Here is a 26,678-nt window from a genome sequence, read left to right as displayed (position 1 = left end):
ACCATTTATTAGCTGAGTGGCTAGTGCCCTCAGAAAGAGAGCATGGCATTCTAGTCAGAACTCAGCAAGGTCAAGAGAATCATTCTTAGACCCAATGGAGGTAAATCAGGACATATTTCAGTTTTGTTTTGTTTTTTAAGATTTATTTATTTATGCATACCTGAGCTGGGGTATAGGCCAGAGATGCAGGGGGTGAGAGGATTCACCAGAGACAGAGTGAGGAACAGAACAGGCAGACTGACTGAAATACACTGCTGAGGGGAGCAGTGGGCGAGTCAGGAGAGGCTGCTGTGCCCTGTGGGTTGCTCCCTGGCCAGCCGGGGATCGAACTTGTGCTGCAGAGGCTGTGGATTGCTTCATAGTGCGGTGCTTAACCCTTTGCGCCACCAGGGAGGACCCAGTTTCAGTTTGTAATTCAACCTAATATGGAACAATCTGAAATGACAGTGAGTTACGCTATCTTAACTGGCACTATTTAATACATTAATAAAAGATGGAGGGGCCTCCCTGGTGGCCTACGAGTTAAGTCTCAGTGCTATCACCACGACAGCCTGAATTCGATCCCGGATCAGGGAGCTGACTCACATAGCACAGCAGTCCTCTCCTGTCTCACCAACTGCTCCCCTCAGCACTGTATTTCAGTCAGTCTGCCTGTTCTGTTCCCCACTCTGTCTCTGGTGAATCCTCTCACTCCTCGCACCTCTGGCCTACACCCCAATTCTATACAAAAATAACGAAATAATTTTTTTTTCTGAAAACAAGTTTTATTTAAATAAGGGTTTAAATACATTACATAACATTAAAACTGAAGGGGAAAAAAAAAAAAACACCAAAAACCAGCTGCATTGGGCAGCTGCTGCTAGTAAGTTGCAAGCTTTGTTCCCTTGTCAAAAGTTTGACTTTGAAAACAGAAAGCTGGCCTCATATTCTGGTGTGTTCATCGGATTAACTAGGATATGTCTCATCATAGATGTCCTGTCGCCTCACTAGAGGGAAGGTGGCCACTCCGGACTCTGGCCAAGTTGGAGACATCAGGGCATCTTTCCTTTACTACCAAAGGCTCCCTGTAGGTTACAGCTGTCTTTGCTGCCTCACCCCATTTTCTCCTCTCAGCCTCACCGAAGGCTGTTCAGGTGGTGCCATTCTCTTAGGGCTGGGAACTCTACAGAGGGAGAGCTGAGGAGCTTCTGACCAAACAGAGACAATAGTGATCTTGGGGTTCTGGGCATGGCCGAAACATCAAGTTATTGCTCTGTTACAGGCTGGACTCTGCCAGGCACCTACTGCTTGATCTCTGTTTAAATGAGGGACTTGGGCCTCCCCGGTGGCACAGTGGTTGAGCGCTGGGTTGCGAAGCTGCCCGCGGCCTCTGCGGCGCCGGTTCGATCCCCGGCTGCTCCCCGGCCACCGGAGGAGGGTCCCACATGGTGCGCAGACCTCTCCTGCCGCCCGCTGCTCCCCTCAGCAGTGTACTTCGGTCCTTCTGCCTGCTCTGCTCCCCGCTCTGGCTCTGGTGAATTCTCTCACCCTCCCGCGCTTCTGACTGTACCCAGTGCATGTATAAAACAAACAAACAAACTAAATAAATAAATAAAGCATGCCTCTATAAAAAAAAAAAAATAAAAAAAATAAATGAGGGACTTCAAGACTAGACAGTGTGGCTCTTTTCAGTTTATTGCACGAAGGAGTTACACTAGTTCAAGTTAAAAGCAGAGCCCAAATGGTTACATTATATAAGCTGTGAGGTTTTTAAACTTGTGACAAGGGACAGAAGGGAAATTCTACTCATTGCGAGGAAATCCTCACTAAGCTTCACTGAGCCAAAAGCACTTAAAACCCATGAGCCTTTAGCTGGTCGTCCTTACCCAGTCCAGGCTCCACGAGGAACTGGCATTTGTTATTGTGCTGGTCACCCTGTAGCTGAATTACTTCTCCATAGTCTGGATGCTCAATTACAGTACCATTGCAGGCAAATTTCTTCTTAAACCCCTTCACTGGTTTCTTTTTATCGTAATCATCAGTGATCCCTTGGACAGTAGTAACGGTCTTCCTGCCACTTCTCTGTTGAATTCTTATATGGATATAATCCTCAGTGCCAGCAGGAAGCAGATCATCAGCCTTACTTGCATCAGCAAAGGGGTCGAAAGAGTGGAGGTTCTGGATAGCAGACATACGATACGATTCCTTTTCCTCAGTGGAAATGGCCTGCAGAAGGCGATGGGAGATGGCAGTGGGTGGGGGAGGTGGTCTGAGCGTTGGGTAGTGAGGGGGCTCGACGGGGAGGCTGCTGAGACCTCGGCGGCAGCTCAGTGTCTCAATAAAATATATTTTTTAAAGATTTATTTGTTTATTTATACAAGCACTGGGTACAGTCAGAGGCGCGGGAGGGTGATAGAGTTCACCAGAGCCAGAGCAGGGAGCAGAGCAGGCAGAAGGACCGAAGTACACTGCTGAGGGGAGCAGCAGGCGGCAGGAGAGGTCTGCGCGCCATGTGGGACCCTCCTCCAGTGGCCGGGGAGCGGGGAGCAGCTGGGGATCCAACCGGCGCTGCAGAGGCTGCGGGCAGCTTTGCAACACAGTGCTCAACCGCTGCGCCAGCGGGGAGGCCCCTCAATAAAATATTTGTTAAAAATAAATAAAATAAAAGATGGAGAGGTCATGGATGGGGGGTGGGAAACTATCGTCACATCACAGTGAATTAGCTTTGCATGAGGCAAGGAGCACAGTGATAACACTTAATCACTTAAGACAGTTGAGTGGTGAAATTCTGGAGGATAGACATTTAAGACCAAGGTGCCGACAGACCCACTGTCAAGTGAGGCTTGGGGATGACCATCTTGTTGTGTCCTTACACAATGGAGAGAGCGCTAGTTGTTCACTTAGCAGCTGCACCTGACCTTGAACAAATTACCTAAATTCCTCGTGCCTCCTTTTTTCAACTGTATCTACCCTGCAGGGTTGAAAAGCACTTAGAAGAGAGCCTGACACAGAACAATACCCTATATTTGTAAATTATCATATGAATTAGTAAACAAGCTGAAACTTGTGCATGTGTGTCCCAAAGATACTTGACAATCTTAAAAATGCAGCTAGAAGTTTTGTTTTGTTTTATTGTAGCCATTCTGTTGCAATGTTTCTTTCTTTTAGGTATATTTACTTGGACCTACCAACACAAGGGCTTAGTAAACCGTGGCTAGGAAAACGTGGCACAGCAAAGCTTAAGGCTTCCAGTCTCACCAGATGGTTGACATAAGTTTTAACATGGAAAGGGAATTCAGCATAGAACATTCTTTATCTTTCTAGAGGGCATTATATGATGAGACTGTCTGCTCACTGGCTACTTGGTAATTTCTCCCTTAGAGACTCGGGGAAGCCTGCCTGCTAGCACCCCAATGGGAAGGGACAATGGTGATGAGTGTAAAGAAGAGAAGTAGTGACTAGGGAGGAGTCTACGGTACTCAACTCTCTGGACAAACTTGTCTATTCACGCCTCCAAAAACAGGAGGAATCTCAAGTCTCTGCTCAGACCTTATAAACTGATCAACAGCAAAAAAGAGAGGTCTCAACTTCCTAGGCCTTAAATGCCAGTGTAAGTAAAATCTGATTGTTGCTTAAGGTTCTCTGGAGTAGACAGTAAAGTAGTTTTAAAATGGCCCCTCTCTCATGGGCCTTCCATGTGGAGATCCAAAACTTACACTAAGAGCAGGTTATTCACTTTGGGTGACCTCTCTAAAGGCTGTGAATGCAGAGACCTCAGGCCCCTGCACTGCTCTGTACTGTACTCACTTGATGAATTGTCTGTCCCCCTCACCTGTTCATGAGCTCTGCCCCACCTAGACAGGGCCTGGCACGTAGTGGGTCTCTGCAAATAATAAACAACTGCGTGCACGTGAGTGGGGAGCTCCCTTGAGCCATGCCACACTACTGCTAGTGCTGAACAGAAGTGTGGGTGGGGAGAAAGTCAACAAGAGGCAGGGAGACAGGGCCCTGAGGTTGGGAAGTCTGGCCTGCGTTAGGAAGGTCTCTTTACCTGAGGGGTGACATGGCAAAAGCTCCAGGAGCAGGAAGAAGAGAATGTCAGCTGCGTGCAGCCAGACAGCTTATTTCCAGCTGCTCTAACACAAACACCAAAGACTGGGTGGCTGGAATAACAGATATTTATTTCTCATATTCTGGAGGCTGGATATTCAGGATCAAGGTGCTGGGAGATCTAGGGCTGGAGAAAGCCTGGCACGCACAGGTCTGTTGTCCTGTAGTTTTGTATGATGGAGAGAAAGGGAGCTCTAGTCTGTCTGTCCCGTAGAAGGACATTAGCCCCTCTCGGGGGCTCCACCCTCATCACCTCATCTAAACCGATTGCCTTCCAAGGCGACCTTCTATTAGGGGTTAGGAGTTCAAGACATGAACTTGGGACGCAAACATGCAGCTCATGCCTAGCACTGCATCCCCTCTGCACAGATTTCTTTTTTTTTTTTTTAAGATTTTTTATGCATAAAAGAGCTGGGGTGCAGGCCAGAGATGCAGGGGGTGAAAGGATTCACCAGAGACAGAGTGGGGAGCAAAACAGGCAGATCCACAGAAATACATTGCTGAGGGGAACAGCTAGCAAGACAGGAGAGGTCTGCTGCACCATGTGGGTAACTCCCTGGCCAGGGATTGAACTCATGTTGCAGTGGCTACAGATATCTTCATAGGTTGTGTCCTAACCCCTTGCACCACCGGGGAGGCCCTCTGCACAGATTGTTTTGTGGAATCCTTGAATCCTCGCACCACATGGTAACTTGAGAATTGTTTTCCTGCTGTTGTTACTGAAGCTTCAGGAAACAGGTCACATGGGTAGCAGCTATAGATTCAGTATTTAAACCCAGTTCTACACTGTTTCCAACTCAACTAAATTGTTTCAGCACTGGCACCTTTCTCTCACGCCAGCCCTAGTTCATGTTCATTCCCATCTGCCTGCTTACCAGAAATGACCTGTTTTAAAAAAAGAAAAAGAAACAGCAGACCCAAAATGGAGTCACCCATGCCAAGCCCATGTCACCAAGCCTAGATTTAATATCTAACTTAATTCAACTCTTTCCAGGAATATAGTCAGCATTGGCAATGGCACATAATCTGCATCATAAGAACTTCCTGCCTTCCCCTAAGGGAGGGTGGCCCTGCCTGGAACAACGTTTTCTTTAGCTAAAAGGCCCCCTGTCCCACCCTCTTTCTGACTATGAAAACCTATTTTGTGAGTACCTTTCTACTATTCAGATGTGCGAGTCAGCCTGGAGGACAGGCAGCAGCCCCAATTTTGCCTGCCCCCCAACACTCCCATAATTGACTGATGCTATAAAAGAACTGGACACTGGCTCCATTTTGATCCGTTTATTGACAAATCAAAGGGGAAAAAGTCACATAAAAAGGGTATAAGATCATACATGTGATTAACAGGGGCGGTGGGTATAGCACCAAGGAGAGAGATGAGGTTGGACATACGGCTACATGAAGGGGGAGGGGGGAGGGGAGACAAGGAGGGGGAGAATGTTTCTGCTTAAAAAACCCACAGCATATCTTTCCATTTCTCAGCTGCCACCCAATCATTCTTTCCTGGACAGAATTAACAGCTGGAAATGGTTTGAGGGCAACATCAAAACACTTTGTCTACAGAGATTTGGGAGCTAGGGAGTCGGAGAGAATGTGGGTACAGATATTTGAGGGATTCTCTCACTTGCCTGTCAGCAGAATTCTGTCTCTGGTAAACTGAGTCCTGATGCTGATCCAGCCACAAACTAGCCATGTGACTTTGGGCTCTTTCTTTAGCTGTAAAACCAGCAAATTGGACTTGATAGCAGGTTCTACTCTGGCCCTAGCAATGCCAAGTGTTTTGGCAGCCTGAACAAGGTCAGGAAACTGGCTCAGCTTTGGAGAAATAAAACCACTTAAGGCCCAGCCAGAGTGAAGGGGTGCTGCCTCCTTCTGAAAACCACTCAGTGGCAGGTGGAGTTACCACAGCAATCCCAAGGGGTGAGTACAGCACACACACCTACAACAAATTCACTCTTGACACAAAAGTGGCTCTGAGAGAGCCCAGATTTTGCCCTACACAGAAGGCAGGACCAGGGGGTGGTGAGGGTGAGGGGTGATCCAAACAAAGCAGTCACACACTCTGTAGGGTCTAGGGGTACAGGTGGAAAGAGGGCTATGGGCTAGGGGGTGGGATTGGGAGGTAGAATCAGGCCAGCACCTCACCATGTGCCAGACTGCTCATTTCAGTCCCCCCAAAAAAGAGGCCTGGGCCCCTTGGTCTAGTTGAAGCAGCTCTTCAGGTAGAGATGCCACACTTGGCATCGAGATCCTTGATTCCTGTGGGATTGATAACATGGAAGCAGGGGTGGGGATTGTCTCCATCAGCTGGAGTCAAATGAGGTAGGCTGACCACCCTTCAAAGTACTGCCAACCCTTCCTTGACAGCCGGGCAGGCCTTGAGACTGCACTGGCTGTCTCTCCAAAGCCCGCATGGATGTGTCAGCTGTGACAACCTCAAGGTTAAGGGGTTCCAAAATGAACAGGGTAGAGAGGGAACCACGCTTGAGGTTTCTGTTTCAGTGGGGAATGCAGTTCCGATTCTGAGATCCAGAACCACACTAGTTCATGGGTAGAACAGCCAGGAGTAAGACTCTGGAGAGTGTGTGTGTGTGTGTGTGTGTGTGTGCAAGCATGCACATACACATGCATGTGCAAGCCCACTCACAGTTGCACTTGTGTGACAGCACAGGGAATACTTAGGGGAATGACACTGAGCCTGGCTTACCTTAGTATGGGGAATTTCTACCCCCCAGCGTAAAATTGCCATGGGCCCATAACTCACAGCCTTTGGCAGATTCTCCCAATACCCCAAAAAGGGAAAGTTTCCATAGGGACCCTTGTCCCTAGTTCAAGGCAATTCAACAAAGCTTTATGAAATAACTTGTCTATAAAAGGCACAACTAAGGGCCCCCAGGGGACTACGAGAGCATTGTCAGGGAGAGAGGGAGGCCTAGCAGCAGACACCCAGATCTGGGGTACAGGGGCTCCCCCACCCCTCCAGCTCACTGCTCAAGGACCTTGAAGGACAGGGGAGTGCCACTCTTGGCAAAGGTTTTCATCAGGCTGCTAGGATAGATGCACCCAAGCTTTTCTGGAGTTGGGAAGCCCCAGACCCTATAGAGAGACAGGCTCAGCCGGTCCCCGATATAGAAAGGACCCACCCATTTGGCACTGCTGCCGTTCCTGGGGAGCGACAGCAAGAGGACCTGGTCGCCCACGTTCCACTCCTTTTCCCGGATCTCCCGCTGGAAGCGCCTGTTCTCCTCCTTCTCACAGGCCTTGTCAGCCACCCTCCAGTGCAGCTCCAGCACCTCCCCAATCAGCCGCAGCAGGAAGACATCCATCTTGAGCCCCTCAATATTGGCACTGCTCATCTCCCACCACAGGGGCTCAGTAAGCCTCACCTCGGCCCCCGTCAGGATCTGGATTGGGGTGGTCTGGGAGGAGGAGGCCCTGAAGGCCAGGTGCAGCAAGGGTAGGGAGGCTGCCCACCTCTTGCCATGCAGGAAGATAAACTCCTTAAGGGCCCTCTTGAATTCCCAGTAGGCCCCCGAGCTCACCAGGCAGGGGAACTGGAGGTCTCTACTAAGGGAGGCAGTCTGGGCGCCCAGGGCCAGCCCACAGCTCACCAGGACATGCCGGGCAAACTGGGGGCCCTGGGCGGCCTCCAGTCTGATGGGAACACCCCACCTGGCAAACACATGCTGCAGCAGCACCTGGGCCACCGCCGTGTGCGTGTAGGGCTTCAGGGGGAACGCCTCCACCCACCTGGTGTTGGGGTCGGCCACAATCAGCACATGCTTGTGGCCCTCCTCACTGATGGTGACCGGGCCCACCACCTCAATCTGCAGGTTGGCCCAGGGGGCGGTCGACCTGAGTGGCCACAGGGACTCAATGACCTTCAACTCGTTGCCTACGAGGTTGCGGGGGATGCAGAACAAGCAGCTCCGGCAGTAATCTCTCACATGCTCCTGCATGCCAGGCCACCACCCCAACAACCGCAACTTCTTATAGGTCTCCTCAGGCCTCTGATGGGCACCCATGGGGAGGTCATGCACGGAGAAAATCAGATCCCTCCGGAGCTGCCTCGGGACCACCCAGACCCTGGCCCTCTTTTCTCCCTTGAACATCAGCAGACCACTCTCTTTGTCGAGGCTTAGTGAGTTAAAGGCAGAACTGAAGGGTGAAGAGCTGGGCAGTTTCTGCCCAGCCTGCAGCGTGGCGATGACATCAGCCAGCGTGCTGTCACTTCGCTGCAATGCCAGCAAGTCGGGCCTCTTGCCCATGCTATGGGGAGACACGACAGGACTTGGCATGTCCTCTGGCAAATGCCACCATTGCCCACTGCCCTGGGCGCCCTGCTTGGCCAGGGTGTCCACGGTCACAGCAAACAGGGAGCCCCGGTAGGAGGTTCGGTAGATAAACGGAAGGGCTGAGAGGCCGGAAGTGAGGGATATAATGTAGGAGAGCAGGCCTGGATGAGGTAGTGGGGCCCCGTCAGAGGAGAGGAAGCCCCGAGCCTGCCAGAGGGGCAGAAGCTCCCAGAGGAGGCTGAAGATCCAGTTGCAGTGGGTGAGGAAAACCACAGGGAGCTGGGACTGGCCAAAGCGCTCTAGGCCACAGGCCACGGCTGCCAGGTGCGCATAGGTTGGTGTGTAAGGGGAGCAGGAGAAGGAGAGGGAGACAGGGGGGCTGGTGGGAGACAGGACATAGAGACCAAAGCCAGCGCACCACTCGTCCTCGCGGTAAAAGCAATAGCCAGACATGTGGATGCACACAAAAGTGGACAGGTCAGAAAAAGGAGGCAGAACCTGGAAAAAACGAGGCATGGAGGATGCAGGTGTCAGCAGGCTGTTCTCCCCCAGCAGGCCCTGGAGAAGGGTTAGTTCCAGGGCCCTCTTGCCTTTGTCCTGTACCAAGAGAGACCATCGGATCAACCACGCCTTGGCATCCCTACGGCCGTCCTGTGCCTGGGGGTCCTCTGTGGTCCGGGAGGCATAGGAAAGATCCAGGACCACTGGGGTATCACCAATGCAGCGGGAAAAATGCTTGAGGGCCCAGGCCACAGCATAGGGGCTGTCTCCCCCAGACTGGGGGCCCTGGCTCTCCTCGTCGGGAAGAAGGGGTTTCGAGGTATAAGCTATGGGGTGCTTCCTCCCTGAGTGCTCCTGATAGACAATGGCCGTCAAGGCCACTTGGCTCACCATCACCTCCAGGCGGAAGGGCAGCTGGGAGTTGGGGGCTGTCAGGCAGAGGGCAGACACCAGGGCTCGCTTCAGGGCCAGGAAGGCTTTCTCATGCCCCTGGTCCCACTGCCAGTCCGGCTTCTGCTTAAGGAGGCTGTGTAGAGGGCCCATGAGGGTCTCATAGTCAGGAATGACATCGCGGTGGGAGTCCATGAACCCCACAAAGAATGAGAGTGCAGTGAAGTTGCGGGGGATGGTCAGCTGGGCCAGATGAGCAAGAACCTGCTGGCAGGGGGCCTTCCCATCCCAGAGGACGCCCAGGGAGGGAGAAGCCACCCCTGGCAGCAGATCGATGTCAAGGGCCCCATCGTGGGGGTTGTGGAGGCTGAGGCACCGGAGGATTTCCTCTGACAGCACAGGGCACTCGGTTCTGAACACTGACGCCAGGGAGGAGTCCCGGTTGTCTTCCTGGGCAGGCTCTTCCTCAGACAGCTCCTGCATCCCCTGCACCTCTCTCTGCTCCTCGTCCCTCCTGTCCTCCTTCTCTTCCCTGACTTCGTCCACCTTCTGTGGGCTCTCTAGGGGCCCAGGGGCAGCGGCATCACTCATCTCAGCGATGCTGGTGGAGCTGGGTGGAAGAGTCTTCCACACCTTCAGGAAGTTGCCGATGTCAGTGTCCAACCTACACAGCAACAAGAGAGCCAGTGGTTTGACAAGAGTGAGATGACTGGCATTTCCAACCTGACCCCAGGATGAGCAAACCACAAAGAGGCCCGGCAGGGGCTTTGGAAGGCACAACAGAGGCACTTCATCCACATCACTGGGTTCCAGAACAGGAAATGGAACTGGGGGACAGTCAGCCCAGGAAGCAGTGCCCCGCCGGGAAGGTTCCCTGCTGGGCCCAGGGAACTGGAAGGTGGGCGGCAAGGGGGCTCAGAGGGGGCAGAAGTCAGAAGATCTTAGTATATAACCACTTCCATAGTGACCTTGGGAAAGTCACTTGAGTCTCAGATTCCTCATCTGTGCAATGATGGTCATGCACATCTAGTTCAAGTTGTGAAGATCACAGAGGATAATAAATGTGGAAAGAATTCTACTTGCTATATACTTTAAACCTCTTTTTTTTTTTTTTTAATAGAGGCATGTTTTATTTATTTATTTGTTTGTTTGTTTGTTTTTTTGTTTATACATGCACTGGGTACAGTCAGAAGCGCGGGAGGGTGAGAGAATTCACCAGAGCCAGAGCAGGGAGCAGAGTAGGCAGAAAGACCGAAGCACACTGCTGAGGGGAGCAGCGGGCGGCAGGAGAGGTCTGCGCGCCATGTGGGACCCTCCTCAGGTGGCCAGGGAGCAGCCGGGGATCGAACCGGCGCCGCAGAGGCCGCGGGCAGCTTCACAACTCAGCGCTCAACCTCTGCGCCACCAGGGAGGCCCTACTTGCTATATACTTTAGACACGGCTCCCTTTGTACCTGAAGGCCTGCACTGCCTCACTGGGGCCACCAGCCAAACACAGAAACTGCCAAGCAGCCCTCGACAATAGAACCCAAGATTCTGTTGGGTACTCATGTCCTGGAATATCGCACTGCCAATAAAGTAAATTAACATGGCACACAGGTGGGGAAACCAGAAAACATGGAGCACAAACACCAGTCACGAAAGGACATGCCCAGTATTAAAGCGGATGTGTGTATAACTATAAACCTGCAAAACTACATGAGATGTGGATTATGGACCCGTAAGTATGTGGTGGAAGCAAGATAATCAGAAAAAGTCAGATCCTCCTGCTCCTTATTAAGCACCAGACCAATGTTGGCTAGCAGAAAGGAATTTTTGGTAAGTCCCTGGAGAGGCTGGGAAGCCAGAGAGGCCTGGCCCATTACCTGTTCGGCTTCTTCAGAAATTCATCAAGTGTTGGGCCATCACGGCCCAGAGGGTCATCGGGCACCATGAAGAGGTTCCCCGCAAAGGTGAAGGGCAACAGGCTGACCAGGGAGAGAAAAGGCACAGTCACAAAGCAGAGTTGGACCCACCCACACCCCACTGCCCCCCAGGCGTCTCCACTGGGGCCGAGGCCCTCATCTGGACCTAGCAGGTGTGGCTGAGCACAGCTCCAAGACCCCCTCCTGCCAGAAGCTGCCTGACATCCAAGGGGAAGCACAGGCTCCAGGCCCTGGGAGCCGCCTCACCGATCTTTGACCATCAGTTTCTTGGAATTATTCATCAGAATGTGGAGCTGCTCATTGGTAACAATGATGCCATCTGTCTCCTCCGCCAGCTTTACCATGAACCTGCAGGGAGACAGGAAATCATTAACCACCCAGTAATCAGCCCCACACTGTCCTGTCCTCTGAGAAAATAACTTGCAACTTCACATGGAGACAAGTTGGGCAGAAACGCTGCCCACAGTAGTTGGAATGAACGCCAGGGCTCAGGATCCCAACCCCTCATCTATGCAGCCACCTGGGGTCCCCACAAGACCTTGAGAGGGTGAAATGGGATGCACCACCCAAGTGCATATACAAACACAGACTCTGTTACACATAGGCACCCACATCACCCACGCAGACACACAGATGGAAACCCACAGGCTTGTCCACAGGCACACACATACCTTTGCTGCTTCAATTGTCATATCTTCAAAATGGACATAAGAAACCTACCCTAAGAGGCCTCCTTGGTGGCCTAGAGGTTAAGCCTCAGCGCTATCACAGCTGCAGCCTGAGTTCAATTCCCAGCCAGGGAGCTAACACATATGGCGCAGCAGACCTCTCCTGTCTCGCCTACTCTCCCCTCAGCAGTGTATTTCCGTCAGTCTGCCTGTTCTGCTCCCCACCCTGTCTCTGGTGAATTCTCTCATCCCCTGCACCTCTGGCCTACACCCCAGTTCTTCTACAAAATAAATAAATACATTTTTTTTAAAGAAACCTACCCTATATTACTGTGAGGACTAACGTGAATGAGCTAATGCATTGAAGCGTCAATGCCTGCCATCAAGTATACATGCAAATATTCCATTATTACTGTTCACCAATGCACAACATACATATACATGCCAAGACAGACCTACACACAATAGATGTATGTATGCACATATAAAACATACACCTGAATAGACAAATCCGTTTTTTCTAAGATCACTTGTCAAAAGAGGCCCTTGGCCAGGAGAGAAAGTGCAGGTTACCCCTTCTCAGCATTCCCAGACTGCACGCCAGTGCACCACCATGCCACTCCACTAGCCCTCTGCAGAAATGCCATCTTGCCTCACAGCGAGACCCAATTTGGAGGCACTTAAAAGTCTTATCCTGGGGGACTCGTTCTTCCAGGAATGATGCCTGAGTTGCCCTGTTCAACCCTGCCTAGGCTTAGCCTGAGTGAATACCAGGTCTTGGGAAAAGCAGGAGGGAAAGAACATCTCCTGCTGGGCATGGGAGATGCCTGAGTGAAGCCAAGACCTCTGTCCATCTGGTAGCAACTCCAGTGAGGACCAGTGAGCCCAGGACTAGTGAGGACAGCAGGGAAGCTGCAGCACACAGGCTCCTCCTGTGCACTCCAGTCCTGCAGTCACATTGGGGAGTGTGTGCTTACAATTGACAAGTAGGGAGGCATTTAGGACTCAGCTAGGAGATAAAGCCCATCTAACTCCTGTCAGGGCCCAGGCAGACTCCAACCACATAGGCTGGGGAAGGGAAACTGAAGCAGTTTCTTGAGATATGAGCTTGAATCCAAACTCGTACCCCAAGTCAGCTGCTGGGAAAAGCAGCTCACCCAAAGCACCAGAAGTAACCAGGGCTAGTCCCACCCAAAGTGCTGGCTATCAGCCCACAGATCATGGGGAAGGAAGCCTGGAGGCTAAGGAAAATGGGACCTGGGTAGAGCCCAGGGCTTGGGTAGAGCCATCTAGAGGCCCTCTCCTCGCTGTGTTCCCTCTTCTGCCGCAGAGGGCTGGGCACGCCCTACACTCTAAGGCCCTAGCCTCAGCCTCCCCAGGCACAGGAGCAGACTCCACCTGGCAGCCCCTCTTGAGCCCTAAGCACCACAGAGAGAAGGCCTGGGGCCCACACACCTGTAATCGTACGTGGCGATCTTCTTGCCATTCTCCAGCTGGGACGGGGTGATTGAAAGCATCTTGAGGGAGTGCAGCTTCGTCAGAAAGTGGCTCTCTGCGGGTGAAAGGCAGAAATCAGAGCCACTGGGGGGAGGGAGGGAAGTTAAGTGGAAAGTACCACAGAGGGGACAGAAAAACTCACCTCGCACCCTGCGGTTCTTCTTCAGCTGCCAGGTGGGTACAAACACAGTGACCTCTCGGTGTCCCCGGTTCCAGAAATACTGCACTGCCATGGCAATGCCACGGCAGGAGAAGAAGTGCTGGAGGCCGTGCCTGGGGGCAGGGTAGAAAGTGAGGGTCAACTTCCTGCACCAGCAGTGGGCCCACCCTTCATCCCTCCCTCAGAACCAGCAGGCCACACAGCAGCAGTACACAGGCAGCGAAGACGCCTTTTTCCTCTCCCTCCATCATCACACATTCTGTGAGCACCTGGGGTGGCTTCCAGGGCAAGGGGAGGAAGAAGGCAAGCATCAGACTCAGTGCTTGATTCAGGGCTGGAAGCCCTGACTCAGGGCCACCTGCAGTGTGCTGGAAGTGGCAAATTAAGCAGTCTGGTGTAGAAGTAGGCTAACACACCTATCCCACAATAGGTGCTGTGTGAGCAGAGCCATCTCTAAGGTCGGCCTGGTGAGGAGGGTCTTCAAGGAGATCTGTGCTGGGCCTTAAGGTTTGGGCTAAAGGTGGCCTGGGGTTGGCAGTTGCCATGCCGTGTGAAGCGGGCTGCCTGCCGTAGAAGACCTGGGCCTTGGCAGTGAAAAGATCTGCTTCCAAAGGCCAGCTGGGCCCTCCCTGGCTCTGGGACCTTAGGCAAGATTCCTCACCTCCCTGAGCCTGTTTCTGCTTCTCTCAAAGGAAAAGAATAGAAACCCACTCTTGTAGGCAGTGACAATTTGGAGTACACTGCCTAACATGCAGTAGCTACTCGACATGGGCCACCTCCCTCCCATCTTTTCCCATTTGCAGAGGTCAAGAAGACAGTCACCCTCTGCCCCGGCAGGGATAACCTGCCCAACTCCAGCACCCCTGCCTGCGGTTACTCACACCATGGCCACACTGCTGCCGTCAATGACCACACGCCGCAAGCCCTGGTTTCCGGGTTCCCCAGACAGGTTCAGCTCGAAGGGTGTGTTCAAGGCCTCATGGTAGCGCTGGAAACTGGTCACTGTGCTGTTGGCCTGCGGGTGGCGAGGCGGTTGCCTCAGGGACCCCTCCCAGGGCCCCAGAAGCCCCTCCGTTTGAGGTTGGTGCTTATTGCTGGGGGCCAGGGTGCTGCCAGGCTGGGGACCCTGCCTTCCAGCTTCCCCCTGACCCTTTGGGAAGGAGGCAATGCCCCTTGTTGAAGAGGGCTGGACGTCACTCAGGAGTTTGGCTGTGTTGGAGGCTGGCCCAGCATCTGTGGGTGCCTTCTGAGCTGCAGGCATTTGGGGAGCTCTGAAGGCTTTGGAGGCTGCAGGAGTTTTGGGGGTGGCAGGTGCTTTGGAAGCAGTAGTTCCTTTGGGAGCTGTCAACCCTGTTTTAGCTGCAGACCCAGTTTGGGCTTTGGTTGCTTTGAGACCTGCCGGTGCTGTTTTTGCCGCAGGCATTTTCTGAGTAGTGGGAGCCTGGGGGGTCACAGGCCCCACTTGAGCATCCAGTGCTGGCTGATCCATGGCCTGCTTTTGAGCTGTGGACACCACTTGAGCTGCTGCCTTGGTTGAAGCCAAAGGCACTTTGGGGGCTGCAGCTTCTGTGAGGGCTGCTGGTGTCACCTTGGCTGTAGGCACTTTGGGTGCTGCGGGCGGCACTTGAGTGGTGGGTGGGCTCTGAGCTGTGGGTGCTGCTGCAGCCACAGGCACTTGGAGAGGCTCAGGCACTGTTTTAGCTTCAGGTCCTGACCGAGCTGACAGCTCTCCTTTAGATGTGGGCCTCTCTTGAGCTGTGGGCACCCCTTGGCCCTTAGGGAGCGCTGGAGTGGGCCTCTCTTCAGGCCCTTTACAGTTGCACTGTACACTTCCTTGGTCCCTTGTCTCACTTCCAGCTTGTAATTGGGGAGTGGAAGGCAAAGGTGGCCCAATCTGTGGAAGTCCAGAGCTAGCCTTGTCCTTTACACCCGAGACCACCAGTAAACTCATTACTTTTGAGGGGGTCTCTGGCCTCGCACAATTCTGTAGGACTGCCTGTCCTCCTGGGCCATCTGGGCTCTCCACACGGGGCAGAGGAACAAGCTCCTTCTGCTTCCACTCTAGATTTAAGGGCAAAGGATTCTGCCCTGGCAGCTTGAACTGAATGGGGACCAGCGGTCTCTGCCAAAAGGGGAAACTGAAGCAGGCCTGGGACAGGAGCCAGGCAAGGTGGAGAGAATGCAGTTCGTTGATCCTCCAGAAGGTGGCAGCGATGGTACCAGGCCACAAGGGCCCAAAGGCTGGCCCAGGGGGCCAGGCCTTCCAGGTGGGGCACACGCCCAGGCTGGACACGGAAGGCTGGAGGGGGAGTTTATCTTCCACCCTCTGGACCTGCCTCTTTTGTGACAAGACTTGTGTGTGACTTGCGGAGTCCTGGCTGCCTGTGGCTTGTACCGACCCCTTCTCTCGAGCACCGTCCATACCACCTTGCTTGTTGGAACAAACCCTGGAGGAAACCCAAGTTTGTTGGAAATGTGGGAAGGCTATTTAGGTCCCAAACTATTTCCTTGGGGGTAGAGGGATAGGAGTAGGGTCAGAGAAGCCAGAACTTACCGCATCAGCTGGTCTGCTGTTTCCTGCTGCGCGGTCTGGCTTGGGGTGCCTGAAACTGGGGACAGGGTGGCTCCCAGGCTAGTAATTTTCTTTGAGTTTTCTGAACTACCATTCTGGAGGCTCCCCATCTCCAGGAAGGGTGCAGAGCCATCTGCCACAGACACCATGGCTGGGCCTTCCTTCTGCTGCTGGGGAGGGCAGTGCAGGACCTCTGGGTCAGAGCGGGTATCAGAGGAGCCGATGCGGCCCAGCCATTCGATGATGTCTTCCTTGCCCGCAGCATCTCGCACCAGGCTCAGCAGCAGCTCCTGAACCGCCGGAGGCAGCTGCAGCAGGTCCCCTGCATGCTGGTCACCACGGATCCAGACCAGGGCCCCAAAGGCCCGGGTCACCTCTGCTTCCCAGATCCCGCGGGGGGTCAGCAGCGGGGCAGGGCCCCAGCGCAGCCGCCCCACCAGCTCCTCCAGCCAGTTCTGGGTCATGATAAAAGACTCAGTCAGCCCGCCCACCATCAGGGAACCAGGAGGGCCGGGCACCAGGTAGGCCAGGGTGCTCCAGCAGAGGCAGTCGAGGAAGAGGCCCTGGGCCCCGAGGAAGGCACAGTGCAGGACTGGCGGGTAGCGAACCTCCTTCCACAGCTCTGGGGTACACAGGCCCTTCAGGTACTCCTGAAGCCACAGGAGAGCACAAGGAAGTCAGCCCTGGATGGGGGCACACCTGCCACTGGCTGATGCCCCCCCACCTAGAAAGCACACACCTTGCCAAGCAGGTGTCCTCCCCTGCCTGCCCCACTGCCTGCCAGTGACCCCGTGGCCAGTCTTCTTGCCCTGGTCCTGCTCCCCCCACACTCATCTCTTTCCAGGAACTCTGACAGATGGAGGAGGCATGGGGAGCACTGGACTTGCAGTCAAGAGATGTGCTTCTGGGTCCAACTTGACCTCAATAGATGAGGTGAATTGTGGAAAATGTATCATCTTCTCAAGGCCTCAGTGTCTTCACCTACAAAATGGCAGACTAAACGATATATTCCTAGGTCCCGTCCTACTCCGGCATTGTGAACCTGTGAAACAGCCTGGGGGAGGGGGTTTACACAACTGTAAAATGGGGAGAACAAGGCCCATCTCATTAGTCTAGTAGGAAGCTTCAATGAGTTAATGCTGAGAAGGCACCTAGCATGGGGCCCAGCACAGCTTGTTCCCATCTTGCAGTCTCAGAGGGCATTCTAACTGGCCCAGAGACATAGCTAGGGGGGACTGAGCTAGGATCACAACCCACATCTGTCTGACTCTGAAACCAGAGACCTTCCATCTCCTCAGGCTGACTGAAGTGACTACACGGTACCTCTATGGGACTCTGGCTTAATCCTCCTGCAGAAGGTCTCTAGCGCAACCTGTACTGGTAACTATAGTAACTGTGTTGCCTAGAGCGGACAGAGGAGGAGATAAGTCACCAGGCCTGTGTCCAAGGCAACCCCGCAGATTCACACAACTGAAGTGGGAGGCCTCTGGCTCGCTGGTTGACCAAGTCCTTGGGTGTACAAGATTCACAGAGGCTGGGATCCGAAAAGCTGGGTTCCTCCACTCTGAGACCAAGTTCCACCAGCATCACCCCATGAGTTCCAAGGGGGCATGAGCATTTGCCCTTCATCAGCCAGTCTGTGTTGTGCTTGCCCTCATGTCCTCTCTTATCCCCATAATGATGACAGGCCTCCCTCCCTCTTCCCATTTCCCCTGACAGCTCCACTAGGGAACAAGTGCTCCATTTGAGATCCTCTGCAGTCATCCTGAAGGCCACTCCAGCCCCCTCTGCTCAGCACCCTGGTCATCCTTCCCTGCTCAGGCCATTGTTTGCTTCCTCTCCTGAACTAGGCCGAAGACCTCCAATCCCTTCCCAAAGGGACCCGAAATACACCCAAGCATGAAGGCCCAGATCTAACCCCTTTCCAATCAATTAAAAACCTGATCATGGGCCTCCCCGGTGGCGCAGCGGTTGAGCGCTGGGTTGCAAAGCTGCCCGCAGCCTCTGCAGCGCAGGTTCAATCCCCAGCTGCTCCCCCTCCACTGGAGGAGGGTCCCACATGACTCGCAGAACTCTCCTGCCACCCGCTGCTCCCCTCAGCAGTGTACTTCAGTCCCTCTGCCTGCTCTGCTCCCCGTTCTGGCTCTGATGCATTCTCTCACCCTCCCGCACTTCTGACTGTGGCAAAAAGTGAAAGGGGGGAATTGTTACGGGGAAGTGATGTCCTGAGTTAATCCCATACAGGCTTTGTGGACTCCACCCCCACTCCAGACTAAAGCCATCAAGACTCTGGGAAAGACAAATCCCATCACCACCAAGGGAGGGTGGCTGGGACCTGAGGGTGGAGTTGGGCAGCCAGGTTGGATATAAAAAACCAAACACGTGGGCCTTGCACTCTATCTCTCTCTGGCTCGCGATCGCTAGCCTCCTGGCTTCACCACTCCTGGCTGGCGGCCAGCTCTCAGAGCGCCATTTTGGGATTCCTAATGGGCAGATCGGGTAGGACTCATTTAAAACTTTGTCTCCCACTTTTCTCCCAGAGCTGTACATTTCCTCATTTCCCCTTCCCTTGTAAATAAACCTTTTATTAACCTTTCACGTGTGCCTGCAGTAGAGCATTGATAAGTCCTTTTAAGCGCGCGGGTGAGGACCCACAGTCAGGCACCCCGTTTTGTATCGGGGTTGCTCTACAACACTTGTATAAATAAATAAATAAATGTTTAAAAAAAAAAAAAAAAAAAAAGAAAGATCTCAAAACCTGATCAGTTTAAGCCCCCAAACCAACTCTTCCCACCCAGAACCTCAACTGGTGCTACTGCCCAGAAGGGCAATCTGACTGGGTGTGGGATAACTCGCAGACCTTAACAAACAACCCCTCCCCATGTACCCCACATCTGGAAATGAAGACACGTGTTGGGGCAGATAACTAAGAGTGGTTTCTTTCTTTGTGCAAAGAGCTTAAAATATTTATTGTTCCATTAACTGATTTTTTTTTTTTGGATTGAGATAATAGGAACTGCGATATTTTCAAAATAATAAATCTAAACTGATATTTATTGAACGCTGACTATGTGTCAGGCTCTTACACACATTCTTTCATGTATTCCTCTCTGGTTCTATAAGGAAAGTACTATCATGCTCATTTTACATGAACAAGGAAGGACACAAATTGAAGTCCTACAGATGCCCCAAGGCTGAGATCTTAACCATGTTTAACCATCTTAACTAGGCTGGGCTCTTAACCATGCTGCTGCCTGTGCCTTGGGGGAGTGGGGAGAGATAAGGAAGCAACAGGCATTTGCATGTAGAAAATATATGGAACAATTTTCCTGCTTAAAGCCCTCCCAGACCTTTTTCCTCTAAAAGGCAAAAAAGCAGAGAAGAGGTAACAACAAAGAATAGAAAATAAGCACAGAAAAAAGAGTGGCATATTTGTAAAAATGTATTGCCCAATATCCACCGGGCATTGTTAACTTGTCAGCTAATAAAAACAATAACACCAAATATGTTAACACTGCTCTACACTTGACCCCATGCTGCTCTACCATTTCATACCTGACTTAGGATTCTTCTTTGTTGTAAGTCAGTTGTCACTTACAGTCAGTTTTCCAGAACCCTCCCCCTAAATTACACCACAGCGTACTCAAAATTCTCAGAAAATGGCAGCACAAAAAATTCTAGACTTAGGAATGAAGGGCAGATTGAAGTAAAGTTGTCTGAAGGAGCAATTAGATCCTGGAGGCTAACCACCCCACCCCAACTCTACACACACACACACACACACACAAACACACTTTCCTACCAGTCAGAGGTTTGGTCTCTAGAGGGGAAAGCAAGGCCTTAGGTCTAGAGGCCTATGAGCACCCTTGTGGGGTTGGGCACCGCACAGAGGCCATACAGAGAACTTCCACACGTCTACAGTGAAAGTGCAAAGAAACTCATTCTTCCTATTCAGAGATTCACCAGCCAGCCCCTGGGCCTCCAGGACAGAAGAGGAACACACTTTGGAAAACCTCACCAGGCCTGGGGCAGAACTAAACTGAAGCAGAACTGTTCGGATGGATTCCCCAACAGCCCGTGTCCCCAAGCTCAAAATCAACAAGTCTCAGCCTCAGTGCCCAATCGGTTTTCTGTCTTCCACTTTTAATCATTCAAGGATTACAGTCATGTGAGGAAAATTCTAATGTGAAACAAACAGATGAGGTGGGAGCAACTTGAAGGTAGAGAAACTAGGCAGAAAATAAAAATTCAAAACGCTCCTCATTACTGTCCTGGCAGAGACCACTAAAATATGGGTCACAAAAAACCAAAGTGGGATACCATTTTCCAGAAGAGTATTCAGAGGAAAGAGAAGTAACTTTTAGATGTTAAAAATACCATGAGAGAAACGAGAGGCTCACAGGGCTGAAGGGTTGCTCTGCTTTCTCATCTCCAGGAAGCAGAGCAAAGGGTTTGCACTGGAAACCAGGAGGAGAGTGGAGGACAAGTCCAGAAAGTCCAAAGTCTGAAGCAGACATGCAGAGAAAGAGGGGAAACGAAGCCACGGGGACAACGTCATCCACAAACCAGTGCCAAAATGTTTGCTCCTTCAGAGAAACATGAGCGTCCAGAAAGAAGGGCCCACCCAACACATCAGTGAGAGTAAGCAAGGATGGATAGACAGACCCACCTCCAGGGGTCTCACTGGAAAACCTCAGAGCACCAAGGGGAACGACCAGCTGCCAGACAGAAAACACCTCGCCTATAAAGGAGCAGGAACCAGAATAGCTTCAGGCTTCTCAAAAGCAAGAAGTCAGTGGATTAAAGCCTTCACAGTTCTGAAGGAAAATAACTTTCTATGCATTCGATACCAGCCAAACTGTCATCAAGTGACCTTGAGGTATGCAGTGTAGATACGCAGTGATGTAACTCCAAACTTTTACCTCCTATAAACTCTTCTCCAGAAGCTGCCAGGGAGCATTTTCTAGCTCAAGAAAGGAAATTTCAATCAAGAAAGGAAATCAAGGGCCTCCCTGGTGGCGCAGGCAGTTGAGCGCCGCACTGTGAGGCTGTCCACAGCCTCTGCAGCGCAGGTTCAATCCCCGCGGGCCAACGAGAATCCCACATGGCGAAGCAGAGCTCTCCTGTCTGGCGCGCTGCTCCCCTCAAGCAGTGTACTTCGTCACTCTGCCTGTTCTGTTCCCCGCTCTGTCTCTGGTGAATCCTCTCACCCTCCCGCGCTTCTGGCCTGTACCCCAGTTCTTGTATAAATAAATACATCTTAAAAAAAAAGAAGGGAAGGAAATCAAGAAAGGAGATGCAACATAGAGGAAAAAGTAAAGATGATCTCCAGGATGATAGCAAAGAGAAATCTAGAAACCTGTTCATCTGCTCAGCAAGTCAGTATTGAGATCTTACAACATGCCTGGCACTGCTCTAAGATGACAACTGTCTCCAGATATAGAGGACAACTAGTTCTAACTAGAGATTGTGTGTGGCTCAGAGACCAACATGTAGGGGTAAGTGAAAGGGGTAAAGGGGTGAACAGTGTGGTGATGGGTGGACTTAGGGTAATGATCAGGACACAGAGCATACAGGGGTTGAATTCTAATGCTGTACATCTGAAATTGTTGTTATCCATCAATATTACCTCATTAAAATTTTGTCAGTTAGAAAAAGCGAGATGAGGGCCTCCCAGGTGGCACAGCGGTTGAGCGATGGGTTGCGAAGCTGCCCGCGGCCTCTGCAGCGCCGGTTCAATCCCCAGGTGCTCCCCGGCCCCCGGAGGAGGGTCCCACATGGCGTGCAGACCTCTCCTGCCGCCCGCTGCTCCCCTCAGCAGTGTACTTCGGTCCTTCTGCCTGCTCTGCTCCCCGCTCTGGCTCTGGTGAATTCTCTCACCCTCCCGCGCTTCTGACTGTACCCAGTGCATGTATAAACAAAACAAACAAACAAATAAATAAATAAAAACATGCCTCTATTAAAAAAAAAATCTTTAAAAAAAAAAAGCGAGATGAGCATGTCGTAGTTATTAGCACTCTTTAGCACAGCACCGTCCTTTGAACATAATGAAGCTGATGGATTCCCCCCACCAACCCAAAGAAAAGAAAAGCATGTGGTCCAGGAAATAAGGTATTTAGCAATGAAAAAAGGCGCAGAGGTGCCAAGATGACAGCAGTGCCAGCCTGACCAGAGAGGAGAGAGAACTCCAAAAGAAAATTTGGAACTAAAAGGATTCCTTCAGCCAACAGATTGGCCTTGAAGAAAATTGTACTGAGACTACTGACAGTTGTCAAAATTAACAAGTAAAGAAAAATAAGCAAATTAGAAAGCAAGGAGTTTCTTCACCTTGGTGAAATAAAAATGTAAAAAGAAAACATGATCTCAGTGCACATAAATGCTTAGATGTGAATATTTTTTTTTTTTATATAGAGGCATGCTTTATTTATTTGTTTGCTGGTTTGTTTGTTTGTTTTTGTTTATACATGCACTGGGTACAGTCAGAAGTGCGGGAGGGTGAGAGAATTCACCAGAGCCAGAGCGGGGAGCAGAGCAGGCAGAAGGACCGAAGTACACTGCTGAGGGGAGCAGCGGGCGGCAGGAGAGGTCTGCACGCCATGTGGGACCCTCCTCCGGTGGCCGGGGAGCAGCCGGGGATCGAACCGGCGCCGCAGAGGCCGCGGGCAGCTTCGCAACCCAGCGCTCAACCGTTGCGCCACCGGGGAGGCCCAGATGTGAATATTTTACAGGCATAATGTTGAGAATACTAAATGTAAATATAGACGGCAGAAAATTGAAATATATCAATATTGGCAAGAAAGAGGGATGGCAGTAAAAGGGAGCTAAATCCTCCCCTACAGTAGGAAGTAAAAAGACAACATCTCAAATTGATTCTTCAAAAGATAACAGCATCTACATATATTTTTAGGAAAGCAGAGCTGTGGAGATGCCAGGATAGTGCCTATGTGAAAGGGCCCTGAAAAGGGAGTTGAGAGAGGCAAGAAAATCTCTTGTGTTCTATTGTGAGCCTTTAAAACTCTACTGGACTTGTCAATGGCGTATTACTTTGATAAAGGAAAACCTGAGCTTAACGACAAAGGAGAAGGATGAGTGACCCACAACACAACTAACTGTGCTGGTGAGTGTTTAACCATAAAGATTTAAGGGTATAGCCCTGATTTGTAGTATTCACCAATTTCTGTGGTATAAATACTCCCACCACGCTGATCTCACACTAGCAATGAGAGCCACTGGCTTGAAAGCTTCCTGAAATGTTAACAACGGAGCCAGCTCCAGTATGGCCCTGGCCACTACCAACTTCCATGGTGCAGTTCACAGTTGGTGCGAAGCACAGCAGATCACGTCCGTCTGACAGCTCCAGACCTAGTCTCTGGCTCCTATCACCTCCCTTTATCACTAGCGCAAAGGAGAGAAGCCAACAGGTCCCCTCTCCTCTCTGCACCCCACCCTTCCTCATATCATCACCAAGGAGGACAGGCAGCTGAGCAGGGCTTATCCCTGGGCCACTCTGATCACTAAAAAAACCCTCCTTTCCACTGGCTGATTTCACCTCAGAGAGGCTAGACCTCCCTAGTGTGTGTTTTTGCTGCCTGGGAGTGTGATTTCCAGCAATGCCTTCATTATTCTTTGAATCTCACCACCAGAAAACAATTTAAAGGTCCTCTTGAGTTCTACAGAGATTTTCCTGGGAAACCAGTCACATGTAACGCAGAAATACACATAAGCCCTTTACCAGACCAACACCTATCCTTGACGGCCCCTCCTCTCACACACAAACCCCCACCACCTTCCTCATCCTGCATCCTGAAGCTCTAGTCTCACGGAGTCCTCTCTGCAGTGGCCTATGGCCAGCAGGCTATTATAAAGGGGATAATTCTGCATCTCTAGTTAGGTTTGGGGGCAGTCACATGGTCCCCATGGAGACCCCGGGGCAGCCTTACACTTGGGGAATTCCCATGTACCAGATCGCTGGACCTTGGAGAACATTTAATTCAAACTTCTTGCTTTACAACCCAGGACAATATTGAGACACAAGAGGGGAAAGGACTTGCTCGGGGTTAGACAGCTACTTAACAACAACAAGCACTGGCTTCTAGCTCTACCTTCTATCAGTTTCCACATTTTGCAAAAGTATTTCAGCATGCATTATTTCAGCAGACACAACCCTTTCATGAAGTGGGTTTATTATATTATTTTATGGATGAGGGAAAAGGCTAAAGAGAGGGTAAATGATGTGGCCCAGGGCATCCAGTTAAACATGGCAAACCCCAATCTAAACTCTCTCTACCACACCCCTCTGTTCTACCAGTAGTGACAGCAAACTGAGCCCAGACTCCTAACTCCTGGGACAAAGCCTAATACTCCCCACCTTCCCTGACTTCCTGCTCCAAACCTCCAGCCAGCTCTACTTTCTACTCATTCTGTGCAGCAGGGAGGAAGTCACCCCCAGAACCCCTCAGGGCACATTGTTTCCATCTGAAGCAATGCCTTTCTGAAGTGAAAGGTGACCGGGTGTGTGTGTGGGGGGTGATCCAGGAGGTCACTGGTTATGTTAGCAAAACCTGGGGTGTTGAGGGAGGGATCAGTTGCCCCAGGAACCCCAAAACAGCAGTGGGAGCTGGGGCAGACTGCCCTGGAGAAGCTGATCCCAGATTCCAGCAGGGAGCAGGGGAACAGCACACCTCACTGAGTGCCAGGCCTACAAAAGGGTGAGCTGCTGTATTTCAAATTAACAAAATGATTAAGAGGCCAAACAACACCAAAGACTCCTCTTGTTAACCCACCTTATCCCAGCTGCCAAAAATTCTTCATCTCAGGGGCTCCTGCACATCTGTTCTCTGAGCAGGCACCCTTACCCTCCCCCCAGCACCACTGTCAAAATTGGAAAAACTGCTGACACAGCAGCTTCACAGAAGGGCTAAGGGAGGAACTTCCCAGGCTGCCTGCTAGTCTGCTCTCCAGCCTGTTCTGGCCCTTTCCAGCCAAGGTCAATTAGGATGTTGGTACAGACCCAGCTGGAGAAGAAGTAGGAGGGGTGGGGGGAGGAGACAGGAAGCTGGTGGTCTCTGGCTGTAGCACTCAGACCAGGAAAAGATAAGATAAGGGAATCAGGGGGAAGAGGGAGACCTTCACCAAGAAGGTCCAAGTAGAGAAGCTTGGGGAAGAGGTCAGGGAGAACACAAGAGGTGTCCTGTGACCTAACCTGCCCACCACTCTCCTCCCAGATTCCCACTCATTCCCAAAGGCTGGAATCTTCCAGGGCATCTACACCCCCAACCCCCATACCCTGCAAGAGACTACCTAGAGAATTGAAAATCCACAGCAGAGAGCCCAGAGCCCCGAGGTCTGGTCTAAGACCCTGCTACCGGGCAACTACCTAGCCCTGAACACTCACAGAGGCCCCTTACTGTCTCCTGTACTCAATATCTCATCTGTAAAATGCTAGCTTGTCTCTAGAAACCTCTAAGGGCCCCTGTGGTCCGCACTCTGAAAGACTCTTGGGGAAGCCCAGGATTTAAGGAGACTTAAAGGGAGCCAGAAGGACCTGGGCCCTCCAGAGTGTTGGTGGAGAACAAAGCCATGTGTGGAAGGCATCATGGGCAGGCAGGACTTTAGGTTACTCCCCAGATGGAGAAGCCAGGTTGTGGGTGCAGGGGCCCTGGCTAGGGAAGCATGGTGGAGGGGCTCACACCCCTGCTCTCTCTGCACTTAAGGGACACAGGAGCGTCAGGCAAGAGAGGGTGGGGCAGAAAAGAAAGAAGGAATCAGAGGGAAGGAACCAGGGCTGCAGAGCTGGAAAGGCAAGAGGATGGCCCAGGACGTCCCCCCTCCCTCTCCCCATAGTGCCATCTAGGTGGGGGACTCCCCTGTCACGGGTGGGAAGGGGCACACAAGGGTCTGGCTATAAGGGATGGGTGGGGGTGGGGAGAAGCTGTTTACCTTGGCTTTACTCATATTCTCCTTGGGTCCCTCGAGCTGCAGCCAGAAGTAGGGAGTGTCTGGTCGGCTCTGGAAGGCATTCAGCTTGACCCTGAAGATGCGCTGCACTTGCAGCCGCTGCCGCTGCACCCGGGCCTTTGATTTGCTCTGCACCATGAACCATTCCTGCGCCGGAGGGTCGCCCCCAGACAGGAGCATGACTACTCCGCCCGCCCCTGGACGAGGGGAGCAGGGTCACCCGGGTCCGAGCGCGCGAGGAGCCCCAGCCCCGGCCGGCGAGCGCAGGCCACGCCCCTGGGTCCCCGCGGCGCGCCCCCTCGGGGCAGCCGACCCACCCGCCGCCTGGCAGCTGCCCCTCGGGGCTCCGTGCCTTTCCGCTGCGGCTCCCGCGAAAGCCTCTTCCTGCCAGGGGCTGCGGTTAGGGGTGGGGCCGGCCGGGCTCGCGTCGCCCTTCCCTCCGCCCCGGCTTCCCCGCGCCGGGCGCCAGCCCCTGCAGGAGAACCTCCGTCTGCGGGAAGCTCAGGGGGCGCGGGGGGCGGGGATAGGAGGGGGCGGCAGGGGGAGGGAACGGGAGGGTCCTGGAAGCCTCCGCTCTCCACCCAAGTTTTGGGCCCAAAGCCAGAATCCAGGGGTCAAAGTTAAT

At 52.2% G+C, this 26,678-nt stretch overlaps 2 protein-coding genes across 2 annotated transcripts; both read right to left on the bottom strand.

Moving 5' to 3' along the window:
- Nucleotides 1-1,194: 1,194 nt before the first annotated feature.
- LOC311175858 (eukaryotic translation initiation factor 1-like) lies at nucleotides 1,195-2,172 on the bottom strand (the record flags this gene model as incomplete). The annotated part of the gene is made up of 1 exon (XM_084241018.1): nucleotides 1,195-2,172. The coding sequence occupies one exon, from the start codon at nucleotides 2,170-2,172 to the stop codon at nucleotides 1,831-1,833; it is 342 nt and encodes a 113-aa protein (XP_084097144.1). The 3' UTR covers nucleotides 1,195-1,830.
- Nucleotides 2,173-7,073: 4,901 nt separating this feature from the next.
- Nucleotides 7,074-26,233, bottom strand: NYNRIN (NYN domain and retroviral integrase containing; the record flags this gene model as incomplete). Its single annotated transcript, XM_084240257.1, has 10 exons — nucleotides 7,074-9,939; nucleotides 11,140-11,241; nucleotides 11,446-11,547; nucleotides 13,323-13,419; nucleotides 13,507-13,637; nucleotides 14,406-14,539; nucleotides 14,987-15,135; nucleotides 15,745-15,809; nucleotides 16,079-16,746; nucleotides 26,036-26,233. 10 exons carry the CDS (start codon nucleotides 26,231-26,233, stop codon nucleotides 7,074-7,076), a joined length of 4,512 nt encoding a protein of 1,503 aa, XP_084096383.1.
- Nucleotides 26,234-26,678: the final 445 nt, after the last annotated feature.

Source organism: Talpa europaea (genome assembly GCF_964194135.1).
Source record: "Talpa europaea genome assembly, chromosome: 8".
Classification (NCBI taxonomy): Eukaryota; Metazoa; Chordata; class Mammalia; order Eulipotyphla; family Talpidae; genus Talpa; species Talpa europaea.
Note: the sequence above shows the minus strand (reverse complement) of the source record. Positions and strands in the feature narration are given on the sequence as shown.